This window comes from Salvelinus alpinus, chromosome 10 (assembly GCF_045679555.1).
Source record: "Salvelinus alpinus chromosome 10, SLU_Salpinus.1, whole genome shotgun sequence".
Classification (NCBI taxonomy): Eukaryota; Metazoa; Chordata; class Actinopteri; order Salmoniformes; family Salmonidae; genus Salvelinus; species Salvelinus alpinus.
This window is the reverse complement of record NC_092095.1, coordinates 67,519,607-67,545,301: the sequence shown is the minus strand read 5'-3', so window position 1 is coordinate 67,545,301 and position 25,695 is coordinate 67,519,607. Positions and strand designations below refer to the sequence as shown.

The 25,695-nt window shown below is 42.3% G+C and overlaps 1 protein-coding gene across 1 annotated transcript; it reads right to left on the bottom strand.

The window, feature by feature from the left end:
* Nucleotides 1–1,166: 1,166 nt before the first annotated feature.
* LOC139532709 (zinc finger protein 665-like) lies at nt 1,167–25,133 on the bottom strand. The gene is made up of 4 exons (XM_071330646.1): nt 25,017–25,133; nt 20,050–20,298; nt 12,311–13,859; nt 1,167–2,099 (listed from the first exon to the last, which is right to left on the bottom strand). The coding sequence occupies exons 2-3, from the start codon at nt 20,150–20,152 to the stop codon at nt 12,346–12,348; spliced, it is 1,617 nt and encodes a 538-aa protein (XP_071186747.1). The 5' UTR covers nt 20,153–20,298; nt 25,017–25,133; the 3' UTR covers nt 1,167–2,099; nt 12,311–12,345.
* Between the last annotated feature and the right edge of the window lie 562 nt (nt 25,134–25,695).

Here is a 25,695-nt window from a genome sequence, read left to right as displayed (position 1 = left end):
AATTGGTTATAACAAATTCAGAACACCATAACAACAAAATAGATGCAGAGGACGTGACAAACTCGAAACAGGAGAATGTTTACTGGTTGCTCAGGAGGTAAAGGGGAAGTCAGATGTGTGGAATAAATGTGACTAGTTGTGGAAAATACTGGAGGTCAAGACAAAGAAGGTAAGGGGCAAATGCTGTGTGCATATTATGTGGGCCAAACAGGTGCTGTTAGATTACAATATAATTTTTCTGACCGTTTGGAGCAATCTCCGAAATGGAACGGTTTATTTATTGTTTACGCTAATTATTCAAGTATTGCTTTTTTATTTTATTTTAAAACTAAAATGCTTGATTCCATTTCAAATCATGAAAGACTGATCTGCTGTGTGATGACATGAACGACCACTGCCTTGCTAAAGAAGCTGAGGGTAAAGGTGATGGACTGGCCAAGCATGTCTCCAGACCTAAACCCTATTGAGCATCTGTGGGGCATCCTCAAACGGAAGGTGGAGGAGTGCAAGGTCTCTAACATCCACCAGCTCCGTGATGCCGTCATGGAGGAGTGGAAGAGGACTCCAGTGGCAACCTGTGAAGCTCTGGTGAACTCCATGCCCAAGAGGGTTAAGGCAGTGCTGGAAAATGATGGTGGCCACACAAAATATTGACACTTTGGGCCCAATTTGGACATTTTCACTTAGGGGTGTACTCACTTTTGTTGCCAGCGGTTTAGACATTAATGGCTGTGTGTTGAGTTATTTTGAGGGGACAGCAAATTTACACTGTTATACAAGCTGTACACTCACTACTTTACATTGTAGCAAAGTATCATTTCTTTAGTGTTGTCACATGAAAAGATATACTCAAATATTTACAAAAATGTGAGGGGTGTACTCACTTTTGTGATATACTGTATATCATTAAACAAAAGTTGCTTAGGGAGAGATTTAAATGTACACCATTGTTACCCGGCGGAAAATGGGGGAGGGTTTAGTATTTTTGAAATTAAATTCAGGGGAGGGTCGTGTAATTTGTAATCAATTAAATGTCTCATTGCTCAGGGTTTGAGAATTAGTTGCATATTATAGTATCTCATGATGCCCCTCATCCCTGATTCTCTGCTGGGTCCACAATATCAAGCTAAGTTCTGAACGAACAGAGTAGAAACGCAGACAACTAGTAAAAGCACAAACCAACTTTATTCAACCCACTGGATGCTTCAGCTGCAAATACAACATACAAGTCACACAAGCATATATTTATACCTTCCAACTAGGTGGAGTCACCACTCACCACTTCCAAGATAAACAATCAGTCTCTGTTCCTCTTAATTATTACATTGTCATGGCCCTGCCTGAGTCCAGAGCAGCGTGAGCGGAGAGGTGTGTGAGATAGGACCGTGGTTAGTGTGTTGGGGTGGACCCCTGCTGCCCTCCTCCCAGAGGTTTCTTCTCTCTTCAACTGTTGTCCTCATCTGGATGTTGAGATCCACCTCTCTCCTAGTTCCACAGAAACTACCCTGACTTAGAACTGAGACGAGCCTGTTGCTCTTAACCTCCATCCTAAGAAATACTAATACACAGCAAGAACAAAACATGTCTGGACAGACACCTTCTGTATTCGCCTCACAGTAACTTTCCTATACAAAGTTCAATAAAGTAGTTAGAATCCAACATGATCCATAGCCTATACTTTAGGCAGAGGCTATACCAAGACCATGCACGGAGAAGCACAGTGCAAAGTTATATTTCTAAGAAAATTGACTTCCTTCCCTAGTTTTTGCGCTGCTGGGATGGTGTTATAAAAAACTAGGCTACACTGCAACGGATAGGCGTTCCCAATCCAGGCTGCATCACATCCAGCCGTGATTGGAGTCCCATAAGGTGGCGCACAATTGGCCCAGCGTTGTCCGGGTTTGGCCGGAGTAGGCCGTCATTTTAAATAATAATTTGTTCTTAAGTGCCTTGCTCAAGGGCACGTCGACAGATTTTTCACTTTTGGTTTCACTGGCCCAACGCTCTAACCGCTAGGCTACCTGCCACTCTTACATAGATGTGCAGGGCTCAATGATGTTGATGGCTCAATGATGTTGATGGCTGTCGATAGCATGAATCTGTAACAACAACGGTGTATTAGCTAATGCGGCCATTACATCTAGCGCATGCTAGCTAACTCACTTATATAGCAATACCATACATTGCCTCTAGAGCATGCTAGCTTACTCACTTATAGAGCAATAACATACATTACATTTATAGCATTAAAAAACATTTTTTAAACAATTAAAAAATATATATATATAAAATATATATATATAAAAAAGCATGCTAGCTACTCACTCATAGAGCAATAATATATTACATTTATAGCATGCTAGCTAACTCACTTATAAAGCAATAACATACATTACAAATAGAGCATGCTAGCTAACTCACTTATAGAGCAATAACATACATTACCTCTAGAGCATGCTATTTAACAGACTTGCCTAGTTAAATAAAAAATAAAAACATGTAATCATGAGCTCCGCCTGCCCTGCTCTTGCTGAGGTAAACCCTTCAGTGCTACCTACAAATGACTGTGCTGTGTACAGTGGCACTTTCTTAAAACTGCATTGTTGGTTAGGGGCTTGTATGTAAGCATTTCACCGTAAGGTCTACCTACACCTGTTGTATTCAGCGCATGTGACAAATAACATTTGATTTGATTTCAGGAGGTGAGGCTGTAAAATTTTTTTAAATAATGTGTGCGCGGACTAGACCTACTGATGTCCTGTTCAGTTGGAGAGGGAGAACCTGAAGACGAGGACAACTAGAGCTACGACTATAATTGATTTGAATTAAAACAATATGTTTCATTGCATATAATGAAGCTATTTCTTTAGAGTTATTGATCTCCATAAGCCATATTAGAGTAATTTACATTACAGATGGACAACGGATGAGTGCTGAAAGTAGACTAATTCACGAAGGTCTAAATCATTTAAACGGTCTTCAAATTAAAATGTCTTTAGGCTACTAACAACAAGAGCGCTTTGTGTTGGAGAATATTTCTTCCTATTTAAGAAAAAAGAGGTAGGCCTGTAGCAGTTTGACAGATGAAATTATAGTCTACTATCCATAGATTGTGTCAGCCAATTCCTTCAATCACCATTAGGGTTGAATATTTTCCCGGTATTTTACAAATGTCCCATCCCGAGAATAAATCACTTTTCTTCCGGGTAACCCGGTACTTCCCGCCAAAACCAGACATGTCATTCAAAAGCATATACATTTCTTAATTTGATTAGAGCTTTGTACCATTATCCAATACATAGCCTATAAAATACAGTGCATTCGGAAAGTATTCAGATCCCTTGAATTTGTCCACATTTTCTTATTTTACAGCCTTATTCTAAAATGGGTTAAATTGTTTTTTTCTTCTTCACACTCATCAATCTACACACAATACCCCATAATGACAAAGCAAAAAAGGTTTTTAGAATTTTTTGAAAATGTACATTTACTTAAGTATTCTCACCCTTTACTCAGTACATTGTTGAAGCATCTTTGGCAGCGATTACAGCCTTGAGTCTTCTTGGGTATGACACTACAAGCTTGGCACGCCTGTATTTCGGGAGTTTCTCCCATTCTTCTCTGCAGATCCTCTCAAGCTCTGTCAGGTTCGATGGGGAGCGTTGCTGCACAGATATTTTCAAGTCTCTCTAGAGATGTTTGATTGGGTTCAAGTCCGGGCTCTGGCTGGGCCAATCAAGGACATTTATTTTTTATTTATTTTATTTCACCTTTATTTAACCAGGTAGGCTAGTTGAGAACAAGTTCTCATTTGCAACTGCGACCTGGCCAAGATAAAGCATAGCAGTGTGAACAGACAACACAGAGTTACACATGGAGTAAACAATAAACAAGTCAATAACATGGTAGAAAAAAAGAGAATCTATATACAATGTGTGCAAAAGGCATGAGTTAGGCAATAAATCGAATAATTACAATTTAGCAGATTAACACTGGAGTGATAAATCATCAGATGATCATGTGCAAGAAGAGATATTGGTACTGGTGTGCAAAAGAGCAGAAAAGTAAATAAATAAAAGCAGTATGGGGGGTGAGGTAGGTAAATTGGGTGGGTAGTTTACAGATGGACTATGTACAGCTGCAGCGATCGGTTAGCTGCTCGGATAGCAGATTTTTAAAGTTGTTGAGGGAGATAAAAGTCTCCAACTTCAGAGATTTTTGCAATTCGTTCCAGTCGCAGGCAGCAGAGAACTGGAAGGAAAGGCGTCCAAATGAGGTTTTAGCTTTAGGGATGATCAGTGAGATACACCTGCTGGAGCGCGTGCTGCGGGTGGGTGTAGCCATCGTGACCAGTGAACTGAGATAAGGCGGCACTTTACCTAGCATAGCCTTGTAGATGACCTGGAGCCAGTGGGTCTGACGACGAACATGTAGCGAGGGCCAGCCGACTAGGGCATACAGGTCGCAGTGGTGGGTCGTATAAGGTGCTTTAGTAACAAAACGAATGGCACTGTGATAAACTGCATCCAGTTTGCTGAGTAGAGTGTTGGAAGCTATTTTGTAGATGACATCGCCGAAGTCGAGGATCCGCAGGATAGTCAGTTTTACTAGGGTAAGTTTGGCGGCGTGAGTGAAGGAGGCTTTGTTGCGGAATAGAAAGCCGATTCTTGATTTGATTTTGGATTGGAGATGTTTGATATGAGTCTGGAAGGAGAGTTTGCAGTCTAGCCAGACACCTAGGTACTTATAGATGTCCACATATTCTAGGTCGGAACCGTCCAGGGTGGTGATGCTAGTCGGGCGTGCGGGTGCAGGCAGCGAACGGTTGAAAAGCATGCATTTGGTTTTACTAGCGTTTAAGAGCAGTTGGAGGCCACGGAAGGAGTGTTGTATGGCATTGAAGCTCGTTTGGAGGTTAGATAGCACAGTGTCCAAGGAAGGGCCGGAAGTATATAGAATGGTGTCGTCTGCGTAGAGGTGGATCAGGGAATCGCCCGCAGCAAGAGCAACATCATTGATGTATACAGAGAAAAGAGTCGGCCCGAGAATTGAACCCTGTGGTACCCCCATAGAGACTGCCAGAGGACCGGACAACATGCCCTCCGATTTGACACACTGAACTCTGTCTGCAAAGTAGTTGGTGAACCAGGCAAGGCAGTCATTAGAAAAACCGAGGCTACTGAGTCTGCCGATAAGAATATGGTGATTGACAGAGTCGAAAGCCTTGGCCAGGTCGATGAAGACGGCTGCACAGTAATGTCTTTTATCGATGGCGGTTATGATGTCGTTTAGTACCTTGAGCGTGGCTGAGGTGCATCCGTGACCGGCTCGGAAACCGGATTGCACAGCGGAGAAGGTACGGTGGGATTCGAGATGGTCAGTGATCTGTTTGTTGACTTGGCTTTCGAAGACCTTAGATAGGCAGGGCAGGATGGATATAGGTCTGTAACAGTTTGGGTCCAGGGTGTCTCCCCCTTTGAAGAGGGGGATGACCGCGGCAGCTTTCCAATCCTTGGGGATCTCAGTTGATACGAAGGAGAGGTTGAACAGGCTGGTAATAGGGGGTGCGACAATGGCGGCGGACAGTTTCAGAAATAGGGGGTCCAGATTGTCAAGCCCAGCTGATTTGTATGGGTCCAGGTTTTCCAGCTCTTTCAGAACATCTGCTATCTGGATTTGGGTAAAGGAGAAGCTGGGGAGGCTTGGGCGAGTAGCAGCGGGGGGGGCGGGGCTGTTGGCCAAGGTTGGAGTCGCCAGGAAGAAGGCATGGCCAGCCATTGAGAAATGCTTGTTGAAGTCTTCGATTATCACGGATTTATCGGTGGTGACCGTGTTACCTAGCCTCAGTGCAGTGGGCAGCTGGGAGGAGGTGCTCTTGTTCTCCATGGACTTTACAGTATCCCAGAACTTTTTGGAGTTAGAGCTACAGGATGCGAATTTCTGCTTGAAAAAGCTGGCCTTTGCTTTCCTGACTGACTGCGTGTATTGGTTCCTGACTTCCCTGAACAGTTGCATATCGCGGGGGCTCTTCGATGCTATTGCAGTTCGCCACAGGATGTTTTTGTGCTGGTCGAGGGCAGTCAGGTCTGGAGTGAACCAAGGGCTATATCTGTTCTTGGTTCTGCATTTTTTGAACGGAGCATGCTTGTCTAATATGGTGAGGAAGTAACATTTAAAGAATGACCAGGCATCCTCAACTGACGGGATGAGGTCAATATCCTTCCAGGGTACCCGGGCCAGGTCGATTAGAAAGGCCTGCTCGCAGAAGTGTTTTAGGGAGCGTTTGACAGTGATGAGGGTGGTCGTTTGACCGCAGACCCGTGGCGGATACAGGCAATGAGGCAGTGATCGCTGAGATCTTGATTGAAGACAGCAGAGGTGTATTTGGAGGGCAGGTTGGTCAGGATAATGTCTATTAGGGTGCCCATGTTTACGGATTTAGGGTTGTACCTGGTGGGTTCCTTGATGATTTGTGTGAGATTGAGGGCATCAAGCTTGGATTGTAGGACTGCCGGGGTGTTAAGCATATCCCAGTTTAGGTCACCTAACAGAACAAACTCTGAAGCTAGATGGGGAACGATCAATTCACAGATGGTGTCCAGGGCACAGCTGGGAGCTGAGGGGGGTCGGTAGCAGGCGGCAACAGTGAGAGACTTATTTCTGGAGAGATTAATTTTTAAAATTAGAAGTTCGAACTGTTTGGGCATAGACCTGGAAAGTATGACAGAACTTTGCAGGCTATCTCTGCAGTAGATTGCAACTCCTCCCCCTTTGGCAGTTCTATCTTGACGGAAAGTGTTATAGTTGGGTATGGAAATCTCAGAATTTTTGGTGGCCTTCCTAAGCCAGGATTCGGACACGGCAAGGACATCAGGATTGGCAGAGTGTGCTAAAGCGGTGAGTAAGGCAAACTTAGGGAGGAGGCTTCTGATGTTGACATGCATGAGGCCAAGGCTTTTTCGATCGCAGAAGTCAACAAATGAGGGTGACTGGGGACATGCAGGGCCTGGGTTTACCTCCACATCACCCGAGGAACAGAGGAGTAGTAGGATGAGGGTGCGGCTAAAGGCTATCAAAACTGGTCGCCTAGAGCGTTGGGGACAAAGAATAAAAGGAGCAGATTTATGGGCGTGGTAGAATAGATTCTGGGCATAATGTGCAGACAGGGGTATGGAGGGGCGCGGGTACAGCGGAGGCAAGCCCAGGCACTGGGTGATGATAAGAGAGGTTGTATCTCTGGACATGCTGGTCTCAATGGGTGAGGTCACCGCATGTGTGGGGGGTGGGACAAAGGGGGTATCAGAGGTACGGAGAGTGGAACTACAGGGTCCATTGCAAACCAAAACAATGACAATGAAAACTAGCCTGAACAACAGTATGCAAGGCATATTGATATTTGAGAGAGACATACAATAAGGCATAAAGTGATTGCAGGTCTTGATTGGGAGAGCTAGCTAAAACAACAGGTAAGATAACAGCAGCAATAACAGGGTGCTAGTCTGACACAGCAACAACAGGTAAAAAATGGCGATGACTAGGCAGAGAGGGTCGGATTAACTACACACAGATCCTGAGTTAAAGCACAGAGCCGACAGATAAGACACAAATAAACAGAATGGAGTACCGTGAATTAATGGACAGTCAAGCATGCATCAGCTATGTAGCCACGTGATCATAGTGTCCAGGGGGCAGCCGTAGATGGAGCAGAGGAGGCCTCCACTAAGCTAGCACGCGGCGTGTAAAGTTAGTAGCCCGGGGGGTGGTCTGCTCAGACGGAGGGGGTCTGCTCAGACGTGGTTGTGTCGACAGAGAATCCAAGCCAGATGGCGATGGCGAAAGAGAGGTTGTGAATTGTAGAATAGTGTTTGCTAACTGGTGCTAGCTTCGTGGCAGTGGCACTAGCTCTTCAGCTAGCCGGCAGATGGGCCTAGCTCGAGGCTAGCTCAAGGCTAACTGGTGCTTGCTTCGGGACAGAGGTGTTAGCCAGTAGTAGCCACTCGGTTGCAGCTAGCTAGCTGTGATGATACGGTGTAATTGTCCAGAGCTTGCGTCAGGAATCCGGTGATGTGGTAGAGAAAAAGCAGTCCTATATGCTCTGGGTTGATATCGCGCTTGCAGCTAGCCGGCAGATGGGCCTAGCTCGAGGCTAGCTCAAGGCTAACTGGTGCTTGCTTCGGGACAGAGGTGTTAGCCAGTAGTAGCCACTCGGTTGCAGCTAGCTAGCTGTGATGATACGGTGTAATTGTCCAGAGCTTGCGTCAGGAATCCGGTGATGTGGTAGAGAAAAAGCAGTCCTATATGCTCTGGGTTGATATCGCGCTGCAGCTAGCCGGCAGATGGGCCTAGCTCGAGGCTAGCTCAAGGCTAACTGGTGCTTGCTTCGGGACAGAGGTGTTAGCCAGTAGTAGCCACTCGGTTGCAGCTAGCTAGCTGTGATAATACGGTGTAATTGTCCAGAGCTTGCGTCAGGAATCCGGTGATGTGGTAGAGAAAAAGCAGTCCTATATGCTCTGGGTTGATATCGCGCTTGCAGACTGGCAGGTATCGGCCCGGTATTGAAGCTGGCTGTGTCCGAGTTAAGGGCGAAGACCGCAGCAGTGGCTAACTGACTACTAGCTAGTAGCTAGTTATCTGGCTAGCTTCTGATTGGGGTTAGTTTACGGTTCTAAAGTATATAAAAAATAGCAGGTCCGTACCACATTGGGTGAGGCGGAATGTAGGAATGTATATTCAGTTCCTCGATGGAAAGTGAAATTAAAATAAATACGAAATGTATACGAAAAATACGAATACTATTTACACGGGACAAGACAGGACAAAGACACATCCGACTGCTACGCCATTCTTGGATTCGTCAGAGACTTGTCGCGAAGCCACTCCTGCGTTGAATTAGCTGTGTGCTTAGGGTTGTTGTCCTGTTGGAAAGTGAACCTTCGCCCCCAGTCTGAGGTCCTGAGCACTCTGGAGCAGATTTACATCAAGGATCTCTCTGTACTCTCTCTGTGCTCCGTTCATCTTTCCTTCAATCCTGACTAGTCTCTCAGTCCCTGCCGTTGAAAAACATCCCCCACAGCATGATGCTGCCACCACCATGCTTCATCATAGGGAGGTGCCAGATTTCCTCCAGATGTGAAGTTTGGCATTCAGGCCAAAGAGTTCAATCTTGGTTTCATCAGACAAGAGAATATTGTTTCTCATGGTCTGAGAGTCCTTTAGGTGCCTTTTGGCAAACTCCAAGCAAGCTGTCATGTGCCTTTTACTTTGGAGGAGTGGCTTCTGTGATTTGTGGAGTTCTGCTGAGATGGTTGTCCTTCTGGGAGATTCTCCCATCTCCACAGAGGAACTCTGGAGCTCTGTCAGAGTGACCATTGGGTTCTTGGTCACCACCGTGACCTAGGCCCTCCCCTGATTGCTCAGTTTGGCAGGACGGCCAGCTTTAGGAAGAGACGTGGTGGTTCCAAACTTCTTCCATTTCAAAATGATGGCGGCCACTGTGTTCTTGGGGACCTTCAATGCTGCAGACATTTTTTGGTACCCTTTCCCAGATCTGTACCTCAACACAATCCTGTCTCTGAGCTCTACGGACAATTCCTTCAACCTCATGGCTTGGTTTTTGCTCTGACATGCACGGTCAACTGTGGAACCTTATATAGACCGGTGTGTGCCTTTCCAAATCATGCCCAATCAATTGAATTTAGCACAGGTGGACTACAATCAAGTTGTAGAAACATTTCAAGGATGATCAATGGAAACAGGATGCACATGTGCTCAATTTCGATTCTCACAGCAAAGATTCTGAATACTTATGTAAATAAAGTATCTGTTGTTTATTTGTAAGAAATTTGCAAAAATTTCTAAAAACCTGTTGTTTTCTCTTTGTCATTATGGGGTATTGCGTGTAGATTGATAAAGAAAATGTTTTATTTAATCCATTTTAGAATAAGGCTGTAACATAACAAAATGTGGGAAAAGGGAAGTGGTCTGAATACTTCCCGAATGCACTGTAGGCCTGCCTGGTGACATTTGGTGATATCAGATACTTCAGTTGAAACTGGTTCTGTTAAAAAAACATTTTTATAGTTGATAGTAGACTTTAGCACAGTTCCAAACGTAGACTATGCTAAAGCCATTGTACACGAGAGGGCGAGCAAAACAACTTCTTTAGCAGGGTTGTCCTGCTGTTAAAGGTGTCTGTGTTCTTTTGCCCATCTTAATCTTTTATTTTTAATTGGCTAGTCTGAGATATGGCTTTTACTTTGCAACTCTGCCTAGAAGGCCAGCATCCCGGAGTGAGGTTGGAGAACACATGGCAAGGGATCTGAGACCATTCCTCCATACAGAATCTCTCCAGATCCTTCAGATTCCGAGGCCCACACTTGTGGATTCTCCTCATCAGCTCATCCCACAGGTTTTCTATGGGGTTCAGGTCAGGGGACTGGGATGGCCATGGCAAAACCTTGATTCTTTGTTCAGTGAACCATTTTTTGTGTTGATTTTGAGGTGTGCTTTGGATCATTGTCCTGCTGGAAGATCCAACCACAGCCCAGTTTAAGCTTCCTAGCAGAGGCAGTCCGGTTTAGATTTAATATCTGCTGGTACTTGATGGAGTCCATGATACCATGTATCCTAACAAGTGGTCCAGGGCCTTTGTAAGAAAAACAGCCCCACAACATCAAAGATCCATCACCATACTTCACAGTGGGGATGAGGTACTTTCTGCATGGCTATCTTTCTGTCTACACCAAACCCACCTCTGGTGTTTGTTTCCAAAAAGCTCTATTTTGGGCTCATCTGACCATAGAAACCCATTGAAAGTTCCAGTAACATTTGGCAAACTGTAGGCGCTTGAGTTTGTTGCTTGATGACAGCAAAGGCGTTTTTATGGCAACCCTCCCAAACAACTTGTGCTTATGTAGGTGGCGTCTGATCGTAGTTTTGGAGACTTTCTGACCCCAAGACCAGACTAACGTCTGCAATTCTCCAGCTGTGATCCTTAGAGATTTTTTGGCCACTCAAACTATCCTCCTCACTGTGTCAATATAGACACATATCCTCTTCCAGGCCCATTGTTAACATCTCCGGTAACTTTAAACTTCTTAATTATTGCCCTGATAGTGGAAATGGGCATTTTCAACCATTGAGCTATTTTCTTATAGCCATTTCCTGACTTGTGCAGCTCAACAACCTTTTGTCACACATTATTACTGTATTCTCTGGTCTTTGCCATAGTGATGGATGACGATCGGACCTTGGCCTGTGTGTCACCATATATTTACACCCCAGTGAAACAGGAAGTCATGGCTTACCACTTAAGTGTTCCTAATCGCTCAGGTGAATTTAAGAACGTGAAATATGAATGGGAATATACTTCAGTTAGATTTTACTCATAATAATTGCTAGGGGTGCCAATAATTGTGGCACACATGTTTTGAAGAAAAACATTTATTTCACATGTATTTTTTTCAATCATTTAATTAATGATTAAAGGTTAGATTTTTGTAAATATTTTGAATGAAACACCAAGAGGATAAACAGCAAAGAAACTTTTTTCACAGCCTGTTTTGCTCATATTTACCAAGGGTTCCAATATTAGTGGAGGGACCTGTATGTTCACCCCTACCCTTGTCCACGGTGTTCTGCGAATCCACAACCTTCTGGCTACTTTGCCATGTAACGCTTACAAAACGAAGAACAGTTTCTAAAACTGCATATCTAAGGCTCTGGTCTGTCCTATGAGTGAGGGTAAACAGTAGTCATGTTCTCTGCAATCCACTTTATATTTAAATTATTATTTTGGGTATAGGGGAGGATCACTTTTTTTTTTTTTCAAGTGTTCAGGGAGGGTCAGGTAAAAAATATATTTAACTGAAGGGAGGGCCATCCATTTCCATTTCAGAGAGATATGATTTTCTCCAGGTATCCCTTATTATAAATACCTTACAGTCCCTTAGTAGTCAAAAAATATATACCCACCCAAACGAAAGGTGAAAACTGATTCTCACACCATCTCTATCTGATACATGTTGTGTCTACTAGCTCATTCCCACAGAAAACTGCAGAGGGAAGCAGTACCACCCAGTCAACCATCAGACTCCATTGTTTCAACAAGAGAAACCGCAGAGGTATTCAACCCTAAGGACAAATCCAAGGTCATCTCAATATCTTTACAGTAGAAGCTAACAAAACACACCAAAACTGACAAGGTGCACACTGATTAGTAAAGAGAGGCTATCATTCTATAATTCTCCCTTTCCTCTGCACAGTTCTCACAGTGAGAAACAATAGGATCCAATTCAGTGTTACCACTTACTTTATGACATGAGAATTAAGTGATGGACTTTAATCTTAGCTGGTCTGAGAGAACTGATGAGGCTTTTCTCCTGTGTGTATACGTTGGTGTTTCTTTAAGCTGCTGTGTTGAGAGAAATGTTTCCCACAGTCAGAGCAGGAGTAAGGCTTCTCTCCTGTATGTATACGCTGGTGACATGTTAAGGTATATAATTGGGTGAAACAATTCCCACAGTCAGAGCAGAAGTGAGGCTTTTCTCCTGCATGTAAACATTGGTGTTTTTTTAAGTTGCTCTGTTGAGAGAAACTCTTCCCACATTCAGCGCAGGAGTAAGGCTTCTCTCCTGTGTGCGTTCTCTGGTGAACTGTTACCTCAGATGATGTTTTGAAACTCTTCCCACAGTCAGAGCAGAAGTAAGGCTTCTCTCCTGTGTGTGTTCTCTGGTGAACTGTTAGCTCAGATGATGTTGTGAAGCATTTTCCACAGTCAGAGCAGAAGTAAGGCTTTTCTCCTGTGTGTATACGTTGGTGTTTCTTTAAGCTGCTGTGTTGAGAGAAATTTTGCCCACAGTCAGAGCAGGAGTAAGGCTTCTCTCCTGTATGTATTCGCTTGTGACTATTTAACTTATCCAATTGGGAAAAACTCTTTTCACAGTCTGAGCAGGAGTACGGCTTTTCTCCTGTATGTGAACGTTGGTGTCTTTTTAAGTTACTCTGTTGAGAGAAACTCTTCCCACAGTCAGAGCAGGAGTAAGGCTTTTCTCCTGTATGTATACGTTCATGTTTGATTAAGGTATCCAATAGGGAGAAACTCTTCCCACAGTCAGAGCAGAAGTAAGGATTCTCTCCTGTGTGTGTTCTCCGGTGAACTGTTAGCTCATATGATGTTGTGAAGCATTTTACACAGTCAGAGCAAGAGTAAGGCTTCTCTCCTGTGTGTATATGTTGGTGGTTTTTTAAGTTTCTCCGTTGAGAGAATCTGCACCCACAGTCAGAGCAGGAATAAGGCTTCTCTCCAGTGTGCACGCTCTGATGAACTGTCATAGCACCTGATGTTCTAAAGCTCTTCCCACAGTCAGAACAGGAGTAAGGCTTCTCTCCCGTATGAATACGCTGGTGTGTTTGTAAGCTTCCCAGTTGAGAGAAACTCTTCCCACAGTCAGAGCAGGAGTAAGGCTTCTCTCCTGTGTGCATACGCTGGTGAGATTTTAAGGTATTAAATTGGGCGAAACAATTCCCACAGTCTGAGCAGGAGTAAGACTTTTCTCCTGTATGTATTAGCTGGTGCCTATTTAACTTATCCAATCGGGAGAAACTCTTTTCACAGTCAGAGCAGGAGTAAGGCTTCTCTCCTGTGTGCACTCTCTGATGAACTGTCAGAGCCCTTGATGTTGTGAAGCTCTTCCCACAGTCAGTGCAGGAATACAGATTCTCTCCTGTGTGTATTTTTAGGTGTATTTTTAGCTTTGATAGCATTGGGAAAATCTCCTCACAATGTGTGCAGTGGTGAGACCTCTTAGCTCTGTGATCTTCCTGCTGCTTTCTGGATGTAGAGAATGTCTCAACGTCACCTGTGTGAACAGCATCAGGAAAAAAAGTCACGTTTTTGTGACATACGGAGCATTGGCAAAACATTATGAACACCTGCTCATTCCATGACATAAACTGACCAGGTGTAAGCTATGATCCCTTATTGATATCACTTGTTAAATCTGCTTGAAATCAGTGTAGATGAAGGGGAAGAGACAGGTTAAATAAGGATTTTTAAGCCTTGATACAGCTGAGACATGGATTGTGTATGTGTGAATGGGCAAGACAAAATATTTAAGTGCCTTTGAATGGGGCATGGTAGTAGGTGCCAGGCGCACCGGTTTGTGTCAAGACCTCTAATGCTGCTGGGTTGACGCTGAACAGTTTAACTTATGTATCAAGAATGGTCCACCACCCAAAGGACATCCAACCAACTTAACACAACTGTGGAAAGCATTTGATTCAACATGGGCCAGCCTCCCTGTACAACGCTTTCGACACCTTGTAGAGTCCATTAGGGCTGTCCCCAACAACAACAAAAATATGTGGTTAACCAAGAGTAGTTTGTTCTTTCAACTAATCGATTGGTCAAAAATGTTTAAACATGTATTTCTCCAGTGCATTCGGAAATTATTCAGACTCCTAGACTTTTTCCACATTTTGTTACGTTACAGCCTTATTCTAAAATGGATTACATTGTTTGTTATTTCTCATCAAACACATATTACCCCATAATGACAGAGCAAAAACAGTTTTTTAGAAATGTATAAATAATAAAAAACAGAAACATCACATTTACATAAGTATTCAGACTAGGGATACACGATATATCGGTGAACATATCGGAATCTGTCGATATTAGCTAAAAATGCCAACATCGGTATCGGCCCGATGTCTAGTTTAACGCTGATGTTAAAAACCAATGCCAAAGCTACCGTGCATACCTACGTAATGACGCCACGTAAAATTAAGCTACACGTGCGACATCGCGTTCCTAAACTAGCCCATACAATGTCTGCTGTATGGATCAAGCGGTCAACAAGTCGAGCAGTCATTTGAAAGAGTAAGAACATTTCAGCGAGACAACTCAAAGGCGAAATCCATTAAAGCCAAGATAATGGAATTCATTGCCCTTGACAATCAATCGTTCTCTGTCGTGGGTGATGTTGGCTTTCGCCGACTGGTCGAGCACCGGTACACACTACCAAGTGCGCTATTTTTCAGGATGTTGCACTACCGGAGTTACACAGTAATAGATTCACTGCTATTTGCTTCCCGACATACATACTATGGAACGCCATTTGGGTCTTTGCGTGTCAAAAAAGATACAGTAGCACTGTCAAAGCTGTACAAAAAAGTCTGCTAACAAGCAAACACCGGCCACGTTGGTAATAAAGCATAATTTGTTCGACCGCAACTTCTGGGGTAGCTAGCTAGCTTTAGCTTCGTACCTAGTTAGCACCAATATAACCAGCCTGAAAACAATGACCAGTAGAAACTGCAGTCATTTTCATTATTCTTAGCAATGATTTAGGAATCCTTGTGAGTAAGTATTAGCTCGGATGTCACTTGTGGTTTGCCTATTAAATTGAAATTCAGTTTATGAAAATAAATAGCTAGCCAGCTACTTAACCCTGTTGCCCAAAGCTAACGTTATAAGGCTTGCCCAAAGCTTCATCTGGCTAGTGAGGCTCGACCGGAGCAGGTGATGTGTTGTGAAGCTAGCCACAATAAGGATTAGGCACAATAGTGTAATTTGCGGTTTGCCTACAAAATAAAAGTATGTCATTGACAGTGATGCAAATTAATACACATAGTAGAATTATGCCATACTTTTATTTTGAAGGCTAACCGCAAAGTCCACTATTGTGGCTAATCCTTATTGTGGCTAGCTACACACAGATGGGTCCGACCACCATTAATCAAATAAGAACAGTCTTATAAATTAGGGTTATTTTAGATGACACCTAGCTATATAGTTAGCTAGCTAACTTTAGCTACTGAAACAGATGTAATTTTGCTATGTTTTTGGGGAAGAACATGGTTTGCATCCATGAGCTAGCTGGCTTTTTTTCCTGACCAGCACTGTACCTGCGCGAGACAACTTTATCAGCATCATAGCATACGTATCAATGAATCGTTGTGACATATGAAATACGAGTGATAGTGTAATCAATGTGTAATAACTATGTAAAAAATGTATGAATGCGTAAAATTATTGTGACGTGCAGTCATATTCAGGTCCTGATTTGTCAACAAGCTTATTTGACACGTCAAATAGCGTTATTTGATGTGTATCTTCTTTGACACGCAAAAACCCAAACGGCGTTCCATAGAAATCCTGGTTGCGAATGAAACAACTGAACAACGAAACAGCACAGCAAGTAAGTGAAAGAAATAGGTTTTGATGATGTTTTACTGGTAATGGGGACAAACTTAAATGCCAACAAAATAACTTTTTGGTCAGTGTGTGTGTGTGTGTAAAACCTTTATTTAACTAGGCAAGTCAGTTAAGAACAAATTCTTATTTACAATGACTGCCCAGACAACACCAGGCCAGTTGTGCGCAGCCGGATGTGATACAGCCTGGATTCGAACCAGGGAATGTTGTTACGGCTCTTCCACTGAGATGCAGTGCTTTAGACTGCTGCATCCGTGTGTGTGTTAACTATTTAACTGTACTAGAATGTTTAAAAGGCCACAAAAAAATGTAATATTGGTTATCGGTATCTTTTTTATGGGCAAGGAAAATATCGAATAACGGTATTGGCCAACAATGTCATATCGGTGCATCACTAATTCAGACGCTTAACTCAGTACTTTGTTGAAGCACCTTTGACAGCTATTACAGCCTCGAGTCTTCTTCGGTATGACGCTACAAGCACCTGTATTTGGGGAGTTTCTCGCATTCTTCTCTGCAGGTCAAACTCTGTCAGGTTGGACAGCTATTTTCAGGTCTCTCCAAAGATTTTCGATCGGGTTCAAATCTGTGCTCTGTCTGGGCAACTCAAGGACATTGAGAGACTTGTCCTGAAGCCACTCCTGTGTTGTCTTGACTGTATGCTTCGGGTCGTTGTCCTGTTGGAAGGTGAACCTTCACCCCAGTCTGAGGTCCTGAGCATGTTTTCACTAAGGAGTTCTCTGTTCTTTACTCTGTTCGTCTTTCCATCGTTCCTGACTAGTCTCCCAGTCCATGCTGCAGAAAAACAGCCCTACAGTATGATGCTGCCACCACCATGCTTCGCCGTAAGGATGGTGCCAGGTTTCCTCCAGACGTGACGCATGGCATTCAGGCCAAAGACTTTAATCTTGGTATCATCAGACCAGAGAATCTTGTTTCGCATGGTCTGAGAGTCTTTAGGTGTCTTTCGGCCAACTCCAAGACGGATTTCATGTGCCTTTAACTGAGGATTTCATGTGCCTTTAACTGGCTTTGGTTTTTCCTCTGACATACACTGTCAACTGTGGGACCTTGCATAGACATGTGCCCACTCAATTTATCACAGGTGGACTCCAATCAAGTTGTAGAAACATCTCAAGAATGATCAATGGAAACAATGTATCTGAGCTCAATTGAGTCTCATAGCAAAGGGTCTGAATACTTATGTAAATAAGGTATTTCTGTTTTTAAATTAGTATTAATGTCTTCACCTGTTTTCGCTTTGTCCTTGTGGGTTATTGTGTGTAGATTGAGGCTTTTTATTTATTGAATCCATTTTAGAATAAGGCTGTAATGTAACAAAATGTGTCCAGGGGTCAAGGGGTCTGAATACTTTCCGAATGCACTGTATAGACACATCTTTCGTGTTTTAATCAAATGAACCATATGCACTGAGCTTGTCTGATGGTTTAAGCGCACTGTTTGATGAAATATTTAAGACACACAAATGACTAGAGGGAGTCCGACCGCAAGTGATTTGATTATGCCGGGCTGGGCTCAGACTTTTTTTTTTTTTTTTTTTTATAAACAGTGAGCGATTGTGACTAGCACCCATTGTCTCACTCTCCTCCCTGCTGTACCGACCACCACAGAACATCAACAGTGTTTATCGCGCTGTCCGTGTTGCTGAAGCTGCAACATAATTACACCCATTTTTGACAGAAAATTTCTGTTACCGAAATCCCTCATTTGTTTAGGAAAAACATTCCCTATTCCCTCAACCCTTGCTCTATTTATGTGACACATGTATGCATCGCATGCACATGACCAATAGGGCCTAACCTATAGCATATCATAATCACATAAACAAACTCAGAACATCATAACAGCAAAATTGATGAGGAGGACGTGACAAACTCAAAACAGGAGAATGTTTACTGGTTGCTCAGGAGGTAAAGGGGAAGTCAGATGTATGGAAGTCATGTGACTAGTTATGGAAAATACTGGAGATCAAGACAAATGAGGTAAGGAGTAAACGCTGTGGGCCAAACAGGTGCTGTTAGATTACAATATCCTTTTCCTGACCGTTTGCAACAATGTAAACAACACTAAATAAATTATAAGCGGACCGGCGAGCCTGTTGTAAAAAAATAAAATGCTATGCCTTTATTACAGCAAAGACTAAAAACAGTCACATTTGTGAAAGCAATTTTTAAAACTAAAATGCTTGAATGCATTTAAAATCATGAATGACTGGTCTGGTGTGTAATGACATGAACGAATCAATGACTGATTGATACAGTAGCCTATATAGGTATTGAAATACAGGCCTAAGTAGGTTACGGTATTAAGACTAAAAAGGTTGCGCTCTTAGGCCTACAGCTGGATGGTGGTTATACAAGACTATTATACTAAGCCTACTAATGATAACGACATTACCTATTATCATAATGATGATCATAATAATAGTAATAATAATCAAGAAATATCAATAAAAGGGAGGGGTATTGTTATTATTCAGACACTAAATGAATCATAAATAAAACCAGGGAGGATGTTTAACAGAGAGAGAAAGTAAAGCCTTTATTACAGCATAGCAAAGACTACAAACAGACTAATTAGTGAAATTGTTTATCCAACATGTGGTTGCGTGAGGCTCGGTGCTCATGGAATCAGTAGGCTATTAAACAAACACTCAAACAGGCAACACAAGCAGGATCTGTCTTATTTCTGTAGATATATATGGATGATTTATAAAGCCAGGCACATTTAACAGTAAGGCTATTGATTATAGACCTGATTAAGTTGAGGTTTCCTCTCTCCTCACTTTTCTTACACAATAAGGCAAGGACTGCTTTCATCTCCTAATTCTGTTGCTGCCTGCGCCGCATTGTTCTCAACACCAATATGCTGGTTAACTTTGCTATTACGCACATAGAAACATGGTCTAGGAAAAGGCGCCAATTCAACAGCGCATTGATGTGTTTCAGAACCGCGGACACTATCCAACACGGGAGAAAGCGCATTTGTTATAAAATAAAACAATTTGTATAAGTGTTGCACCATTGTTCTTACATAATATAACCACATACAATTTCAGTAGCACATGTCTTAGAGTGATGGACTGTGCCATCCCCACAGCCTCCACAATGGATTAGTCCACTCAGACAGGCGTGAATCAAACAGGTGTCTTGTACACAATGATTTTTAATTTTTGTTATATTTGCTACTGCTCGACTAAAGAAATCTTGGTGGACCAACAGCCTATCGACCAAATAATCAACTAAATAGGGTCAGCGCTAGAGTCCATGCTCCATGTTCTGTGGGGGGTGCAAATCAATATTAAAATGTTTTGAACTCTCAGTGTACAGTTGAAGTCAGAAGTTTACATACACTTAGGTTGGAGGCATTAAAACTCGTTTTTCAACCACTCCACAAATTTCTTGTAAACAAACCATAGTTTTGGAAAGTCGGTTAGGACATCAACTTTGTGCATTTCCAACAATTCTTTACAGACAGATTATTTCACTTATAATTCACTGTGTCACAATTCCAGTGGGTCAGAAGTTTACATACACTAAGTTGACTGTGCCTTTAAACAGCTTGGAAAATTCCCTGGTATACAGTATACCACCCAAGCCCAGTAACTACACAGACTCATTTCATACAACTTCAAAACACTGTCAGTTTGTGGAATTCACTTCTTTAGTCTTCTCTCTGATCACTCCAGATAGGCCAGTTGTTCTGGGATGTGTGATGTTGAATACAGAATTCAACCTAGCAACAGACTGGGTCATAACTTGTGGAGGTCTAACTTCTGAAGATAACTTATAGATAGAACCTGCTCTTACCATGACTAACAGTTGTCCTAATCATCTCCTCCTCTTCTTCATCTTTAATGTTGACATTCAGCTCTAGTGTTTGACTGCAGTCTTCCAGCTTCACTGATGACATCTCTGGATCCTGCAGTGCAAACTGGGCTCAACTGTCACAATCAGGACCCAGTGACTGTAGGTTTGGAGTCAGTGTGGAAGGAGAGAGGCAGGCTGGGTTTGTCCTCACTGTTGATGTTACCGGCCTCAGACTTAATCTGAGTCAGCCTGTAGTAATAAAGAGAAACAGACACAAAAAGTTATTGACTTGACAGTTCTGGGACTTTCTTTATTCTCTAAAAATATATTATATTTATTCTCTTGGGTTCTAACTTGAAATATCCTCATTCATATGAACATATTATAACTGGGTGTATGCAAATGTACTGAGGGAGAAAAGGGAGTGGAGATAGTTTACATTCTGTCAGAACATGTTATGGTTAAATCTCATGTATCATATGGAGAGGAGAAGGGCAACGGTCTGGTTTCAGTCACTGACAAGGTTGTATAGCCGTGGATTAGGGAGGAGTGAGGAATGTGGGCCAAGGTCAGGTCAGATGAAGGAAGACTCCTATGACATAGGAGTCAGGGCCATGACTACACCAATGAGAGGAACCACTTACAGTTGAAGTCGGAAGTTTACATACACCTTAGCCAAATACATTTAAACTCAGTTTTTCACAATTCCTGACATTTAACCCTAGTAAAAATTCCCTGTCATAGGTCAGTTAGGATCACCACTTTATTTTAAGAATGTGAAATGTCAGAATAATAGTAGAATGATTTATTTCAGATTTTATTTCTTTCATCACATTCCCAGTGGGTCAGAAGTTTACATACACTCAATTAGTATTTGGTAGCATTGCCTTTAAATTGTTTAACTTGGGTCAAACATTTCGGGTAGCCTTCCACAAGCTTCCCACAATAAGTTGGGTGAATTTTGGCCCATTCCTCCTGACAGAGCTGGTGTAACTGAGTCAGGTTTGTAGGCCTCCCTACTTGCACACACTTTTTCAGTTCTGCCCACAAATGTCCTATTGGATTGAGGTCAGGGATTTGTGATGGCCCCTCCAATACCTTGACTTTGTTGTCCTTAAGCCATTTTGCCACAACTTTGGAAGTATGGTTGGGGTCATTGTCCATTTGGAAGACCCATTTGCGACCAAGCTTTAACTTCCTGACTGATGTCTTGAGATGTTGCTTCAATATATCCACATAATTTTCCTCACTCATGATGCCATCTATTTTGTGAAGTGCACCAGCCCCTCCTGCAGCAAAGCACCCCCACAACATGATGCTGCCACCCCCGTGCTTCACGGTTGGGATGGTGTTCTTCGGCTTGCAAGCCTCCCCCTTTTTCCTCCAAACATAACGATGGTCATTATGGTTAAATAGTTATATTTTTGATTCATCAGACCAGAGGAAATTCCTCCAAAAAGTACAATCTTTGTCCCCATGTGCAGTTGCAAACTGTAGTCTGGCTTTTTTATGATGGTTTTGGAGCAGTGGCTTCTTCCTTGCTGAGCTGCCTTTCAGGTTATGTCGGTATAGGACTCGTTTTACTGTGGACATAGATACTTTTGTACCTGTTTCCTCCAGCGTCTTCACAAGGTCCTTTGCTGTTGTTCGGGGATTGATTTGCACTTTTCGCACCAAAGTACGTTCATCTCTAGGAGACTGAACGCGTCACCTTCCTGAGCGGTATGACGGCTGCGTGGTCCCATGGTGTTTATACTTGCGTACTATTGTTTGTACAGATGAACGTGCTACCTTCAGGTGTTTGGAAATTGCTCCCAAGGATGAACCAGACTTGTGGAGGTCTACAATTTCTTTATGAGTTCTTGGCTGATTTCTTTTGATTTTCCCATGATGTCAAGCAAAGAGGCACTGAGTTTGAAGGTAGGCCTTGAAATACATCCACAGGTACACCTCCAATTGACTCAAATTATGTCAATTAGCCTATCAGAAGCTTCTAAAGCCATGACACTATTTTCTGGAATTTTCAAGCTGTTTAAAGGCAGTCAACTTAGTGTATGTAAACTTCTGACCCACTGGAATTGTGATACAGTGAATTATAAGTGAAATTATCTGTCTGTAAACAATTGTTGGAAAAATTACTTGTGTCATGCACAAAGTAAATGTCCTAACCGACTTGCCAAAACTATAGTTTGTTAACAAGAAATTTGTGGAGTGGTTGAAAAACAAGTTTTAATGACTCCAACCTAAGTGTATGTAAACTTCCGACTTCAACTGTAAGTTCCTGCCTAGCAACAGAGATGTATTGTCTGTCTAGATGGGCAAGGAGTTTGTGTAAACATGTCTGTTTTATTCAGTTGTTTGACCCAGTGAGTGAATAAATTTGGTAGGAGCTTTGACTAGTTGTCTGTTAGTTTTTTACTCTGTTTATTTAGAACCTAATACTTCTTATTATCTTATCTAATTTCAATAGATCAGGTTGCTAAACATTGACAAAACATTCATTAGACATACATTAGACAAAGTGCACACTTTTGATTACAACGTAAGTGAATGTAACCTATCGTAGATTTAATAAATGAATATAAGTGTCTCAAAAAAACATTTAGTACAAGGTTGCAGTTTGTTTTAGGCAGCACTATGTACTATTAACCTTGTCTTCATTGTATATTTTCACTCTCAAAAACCAAATTGTCAGTGGTGGAAAAATAACTCAATTGTCATACTTGAGTAAAAGTAAATGCTATACATCAAATTCCTTATATTAAAGCAACAATATGTAACTTTCTGGGCAACCCGACCAAATGCACAAATGTGAGTTACAGATCTTTCAGTCTCATTGAAAGCAAGTCTAAGATGCGGTAGATACGTTCAATGTGCGTCATTTCTGTGCTTTCCATTCTTAAGTTTAGTTTTTGAGTCTTTTACTTTCGGTCTTGTACTGTACAAAAGCGTCAAACAACTGAATATACATTATTTTTGGTTATGGAAAATATATTTCACAGCAGTTTAGATGGTACAATGATTCTCTACACAATGACTGCTTGTTTTGCCACAACCTGAAATTAGGTGAACTAGTCACATTTTTGCAACCAGGAAATGGAGGGATTTCTGCATAGCGCAACTTTAAGCAAACCAGATCAAATCAAATTTTATTTGTCACATACACATTGTTAGCAGATGTTCATGCGAGTGTCGTGAAATGCTTGTGCTTCTAGTTCCGAACAATGCAGTAATACTGATGGCATGATTTTCACGTTTTTTAAAATTTGATTTACGGATAGCCGGGGGGCACACTCCAACACCCAGGCACCATTTAAGAATGCATTTGTGTTTAGTGAGTGTTTAGGGTGTTTAGTGAGTCTGCCAGATCAGAGGCAGTAGGGATGACAGTCTGGGGGCCACGAAAAAACATCAACAAAGGCTGCACAAAAACACCCAGATTCGTCCTTTTAGAAAGTGCAAACTTTATATTCCATTTTGTTTGCAACTCGAGCCATAACTCTGTCCATTTTATATGTAATAATGGAAACACTTTGAATAAATGAGGGATACAAAGTATATTGAAAGCATGAAGAGCTTCCACCCAAGAAGTTCCAGACACTTGTAGAATCTATGCCAAGGCGCATTGAAGCAGTTCTGGCGTCACATCTGGAGGACACCTGGCACCATCCCTACGGTGAAGCATGGTGGTGGCAGCATCATGCTGTGGACATATTTTTCAGCAGCAGGGACTGGGAGACTAGTCAGGATCGAGGAAAAGATTAACGATACAAAGTACAGAGAGATCCTTGATGAAAACCTGTTCCAGAGCGCTCTGGACCTCAGATTAGGGAGATGGTTCACATTCCAACAGGACAACGAACCTAAGCAGACAGCCAACACAACGCAGGAGTGGCTTCGGGACAAGTCTCAATGTCCTTGAGTGGCCAAAGCAGAGCCCAGATGTGAACCCGATCGAACATCTCTGGAGAGACCTGAAAAAACCTGCGCAGCCAAGCTATCCATCCAACCTGACAATGCTTGAGAGGATCTGCAGAGAACAAATGGGAGAAACTTCCCAAATACAGGTGTGCCAAGCTTGTAGAGTCATAACCAAGAAGACTTGAGGATGTAAATTGCTGACAAAGCTGCTTCAACAAAGTAGAGTTAAGCGTCTGAATACTTACCTTGCTTGACCATGCTCTAGGTGATATAATTGTTTGTTACATGCAATATGTTTTGTAGACTTCACCAGACAGATGTTGCTCTCTGGTTTTGTAATGAAAAATGTATGGTTGAATTTATTCTGCCACTGCGTCTTATTGTCTAGGCCTGAGGCCTATATATCACAGTGGCAAGGCATATGAACTAACAGGTTAGAGCGCAAACAATGCAATTATCACAACACATAGGTTATAATATGTTTTGGGCTTCCTCAGTGATTTTACCCATGTACCACTACTGATAAAAGGTATTTCTATTCTGATTTCAGATTATCAATCCTTTACAAAATAATGGAGACAGAACATGCTACATTTTTCTCAATCATCCTTACAAAGTTGTGTAAATGGCATTTCTTTATGAGAAAAACACAGATTTTCGTCTAAGATACACATTTTCACAGGTGTTTTTCTTGACTGACTACAATTTGATTGATGTGGTGTTTTTACTGTGTCATATCCTGAAACACAGACAGAGTTGGCGCCGCCATTTTACATGCTCGTGAGACTTATTTTTTTTAAACAAAAAACAATAACATCTCAATTAAATTGATTCTTTATTAAATTACCTTGAAATAACGTACAGTACATTCAAAAAGACAAACCCAAAATCTCTAGTTATGTGACATGTAAAATATCTGTTCGCGTTCTTCTCTCACTCGGTTTGACACAAAAACAACACATAACAACCTTTGTTACGGATTTGTTACGTAGCATGTTATGACATGTTCTTTCGATATTAGAACGTGTAAACGTGCAAAGACATACCTGTAGTAATAAATACAAAGGTTATCGTCTTGACAGCACAGTTCTAACGCTTTCGTTATTCTGAATAATGGTCCACGCCTACTCAGAACTTCTTCTTCTTCTCCTCCTCTGGAATTTAACGGTGGTTGGCATCGAAAATGTTGCTTTACCGCCCTCAACTGGACTATAATATAAACCCATTATACTTTGTCTTACAAAATGGAAAAAGCATAAAAATGAATGTTCTATGCCCTCCAAAAATATATATACCCCCCCCAAAAGACACTACACTCATTAAAAAAAACATTCCACTACTATGATCCTATCTGCTCCTGCACCATGCCAATGGCCTCGGAGGGCGGGACACCACCCCTCAACACACCCTGTAACTCTTCTGGAATTAAATTAAATCAGATCTCGTATACCCAAATACTTCTCTGCGGCTGCCATCACAACATCTATATTCTGTGATTTACATTCCATCTCTGCAGTACAGTTGATAACCATTGCTTTGAACGCTATGCAGCCAACCTTACTGAAGCATATGACTTGTTGGCCTCGCTGGCACAGATCTCACACAGATCCTCTCAGGATCCCTCCCCCTTGACCCATCCTCCTCTACTTTCTTCACTGCTTCAGCATACCACACCCCCTGCACTACTCTGACCCCACCCCCTGCACTACTCTGACCACACCCCCT

Excerpts from the sequence above, each read along its gene's own strand:
- LOC139532709 (XM_071330646.1), bottom strand. The coding sequence starts at position 20,152 with ATGTCATCAGTGAAGCTGGAAGACTGCAGTCAAACACTAGAGCTGAAT. Across the intron at positions 13,860-20,049 it reads TAGGACAACTGTTAGTCATG|GTGACGTTGAGACATTCTCT; the intron begins GTAAGAGCAGGT and ends CTGTTCACACAG.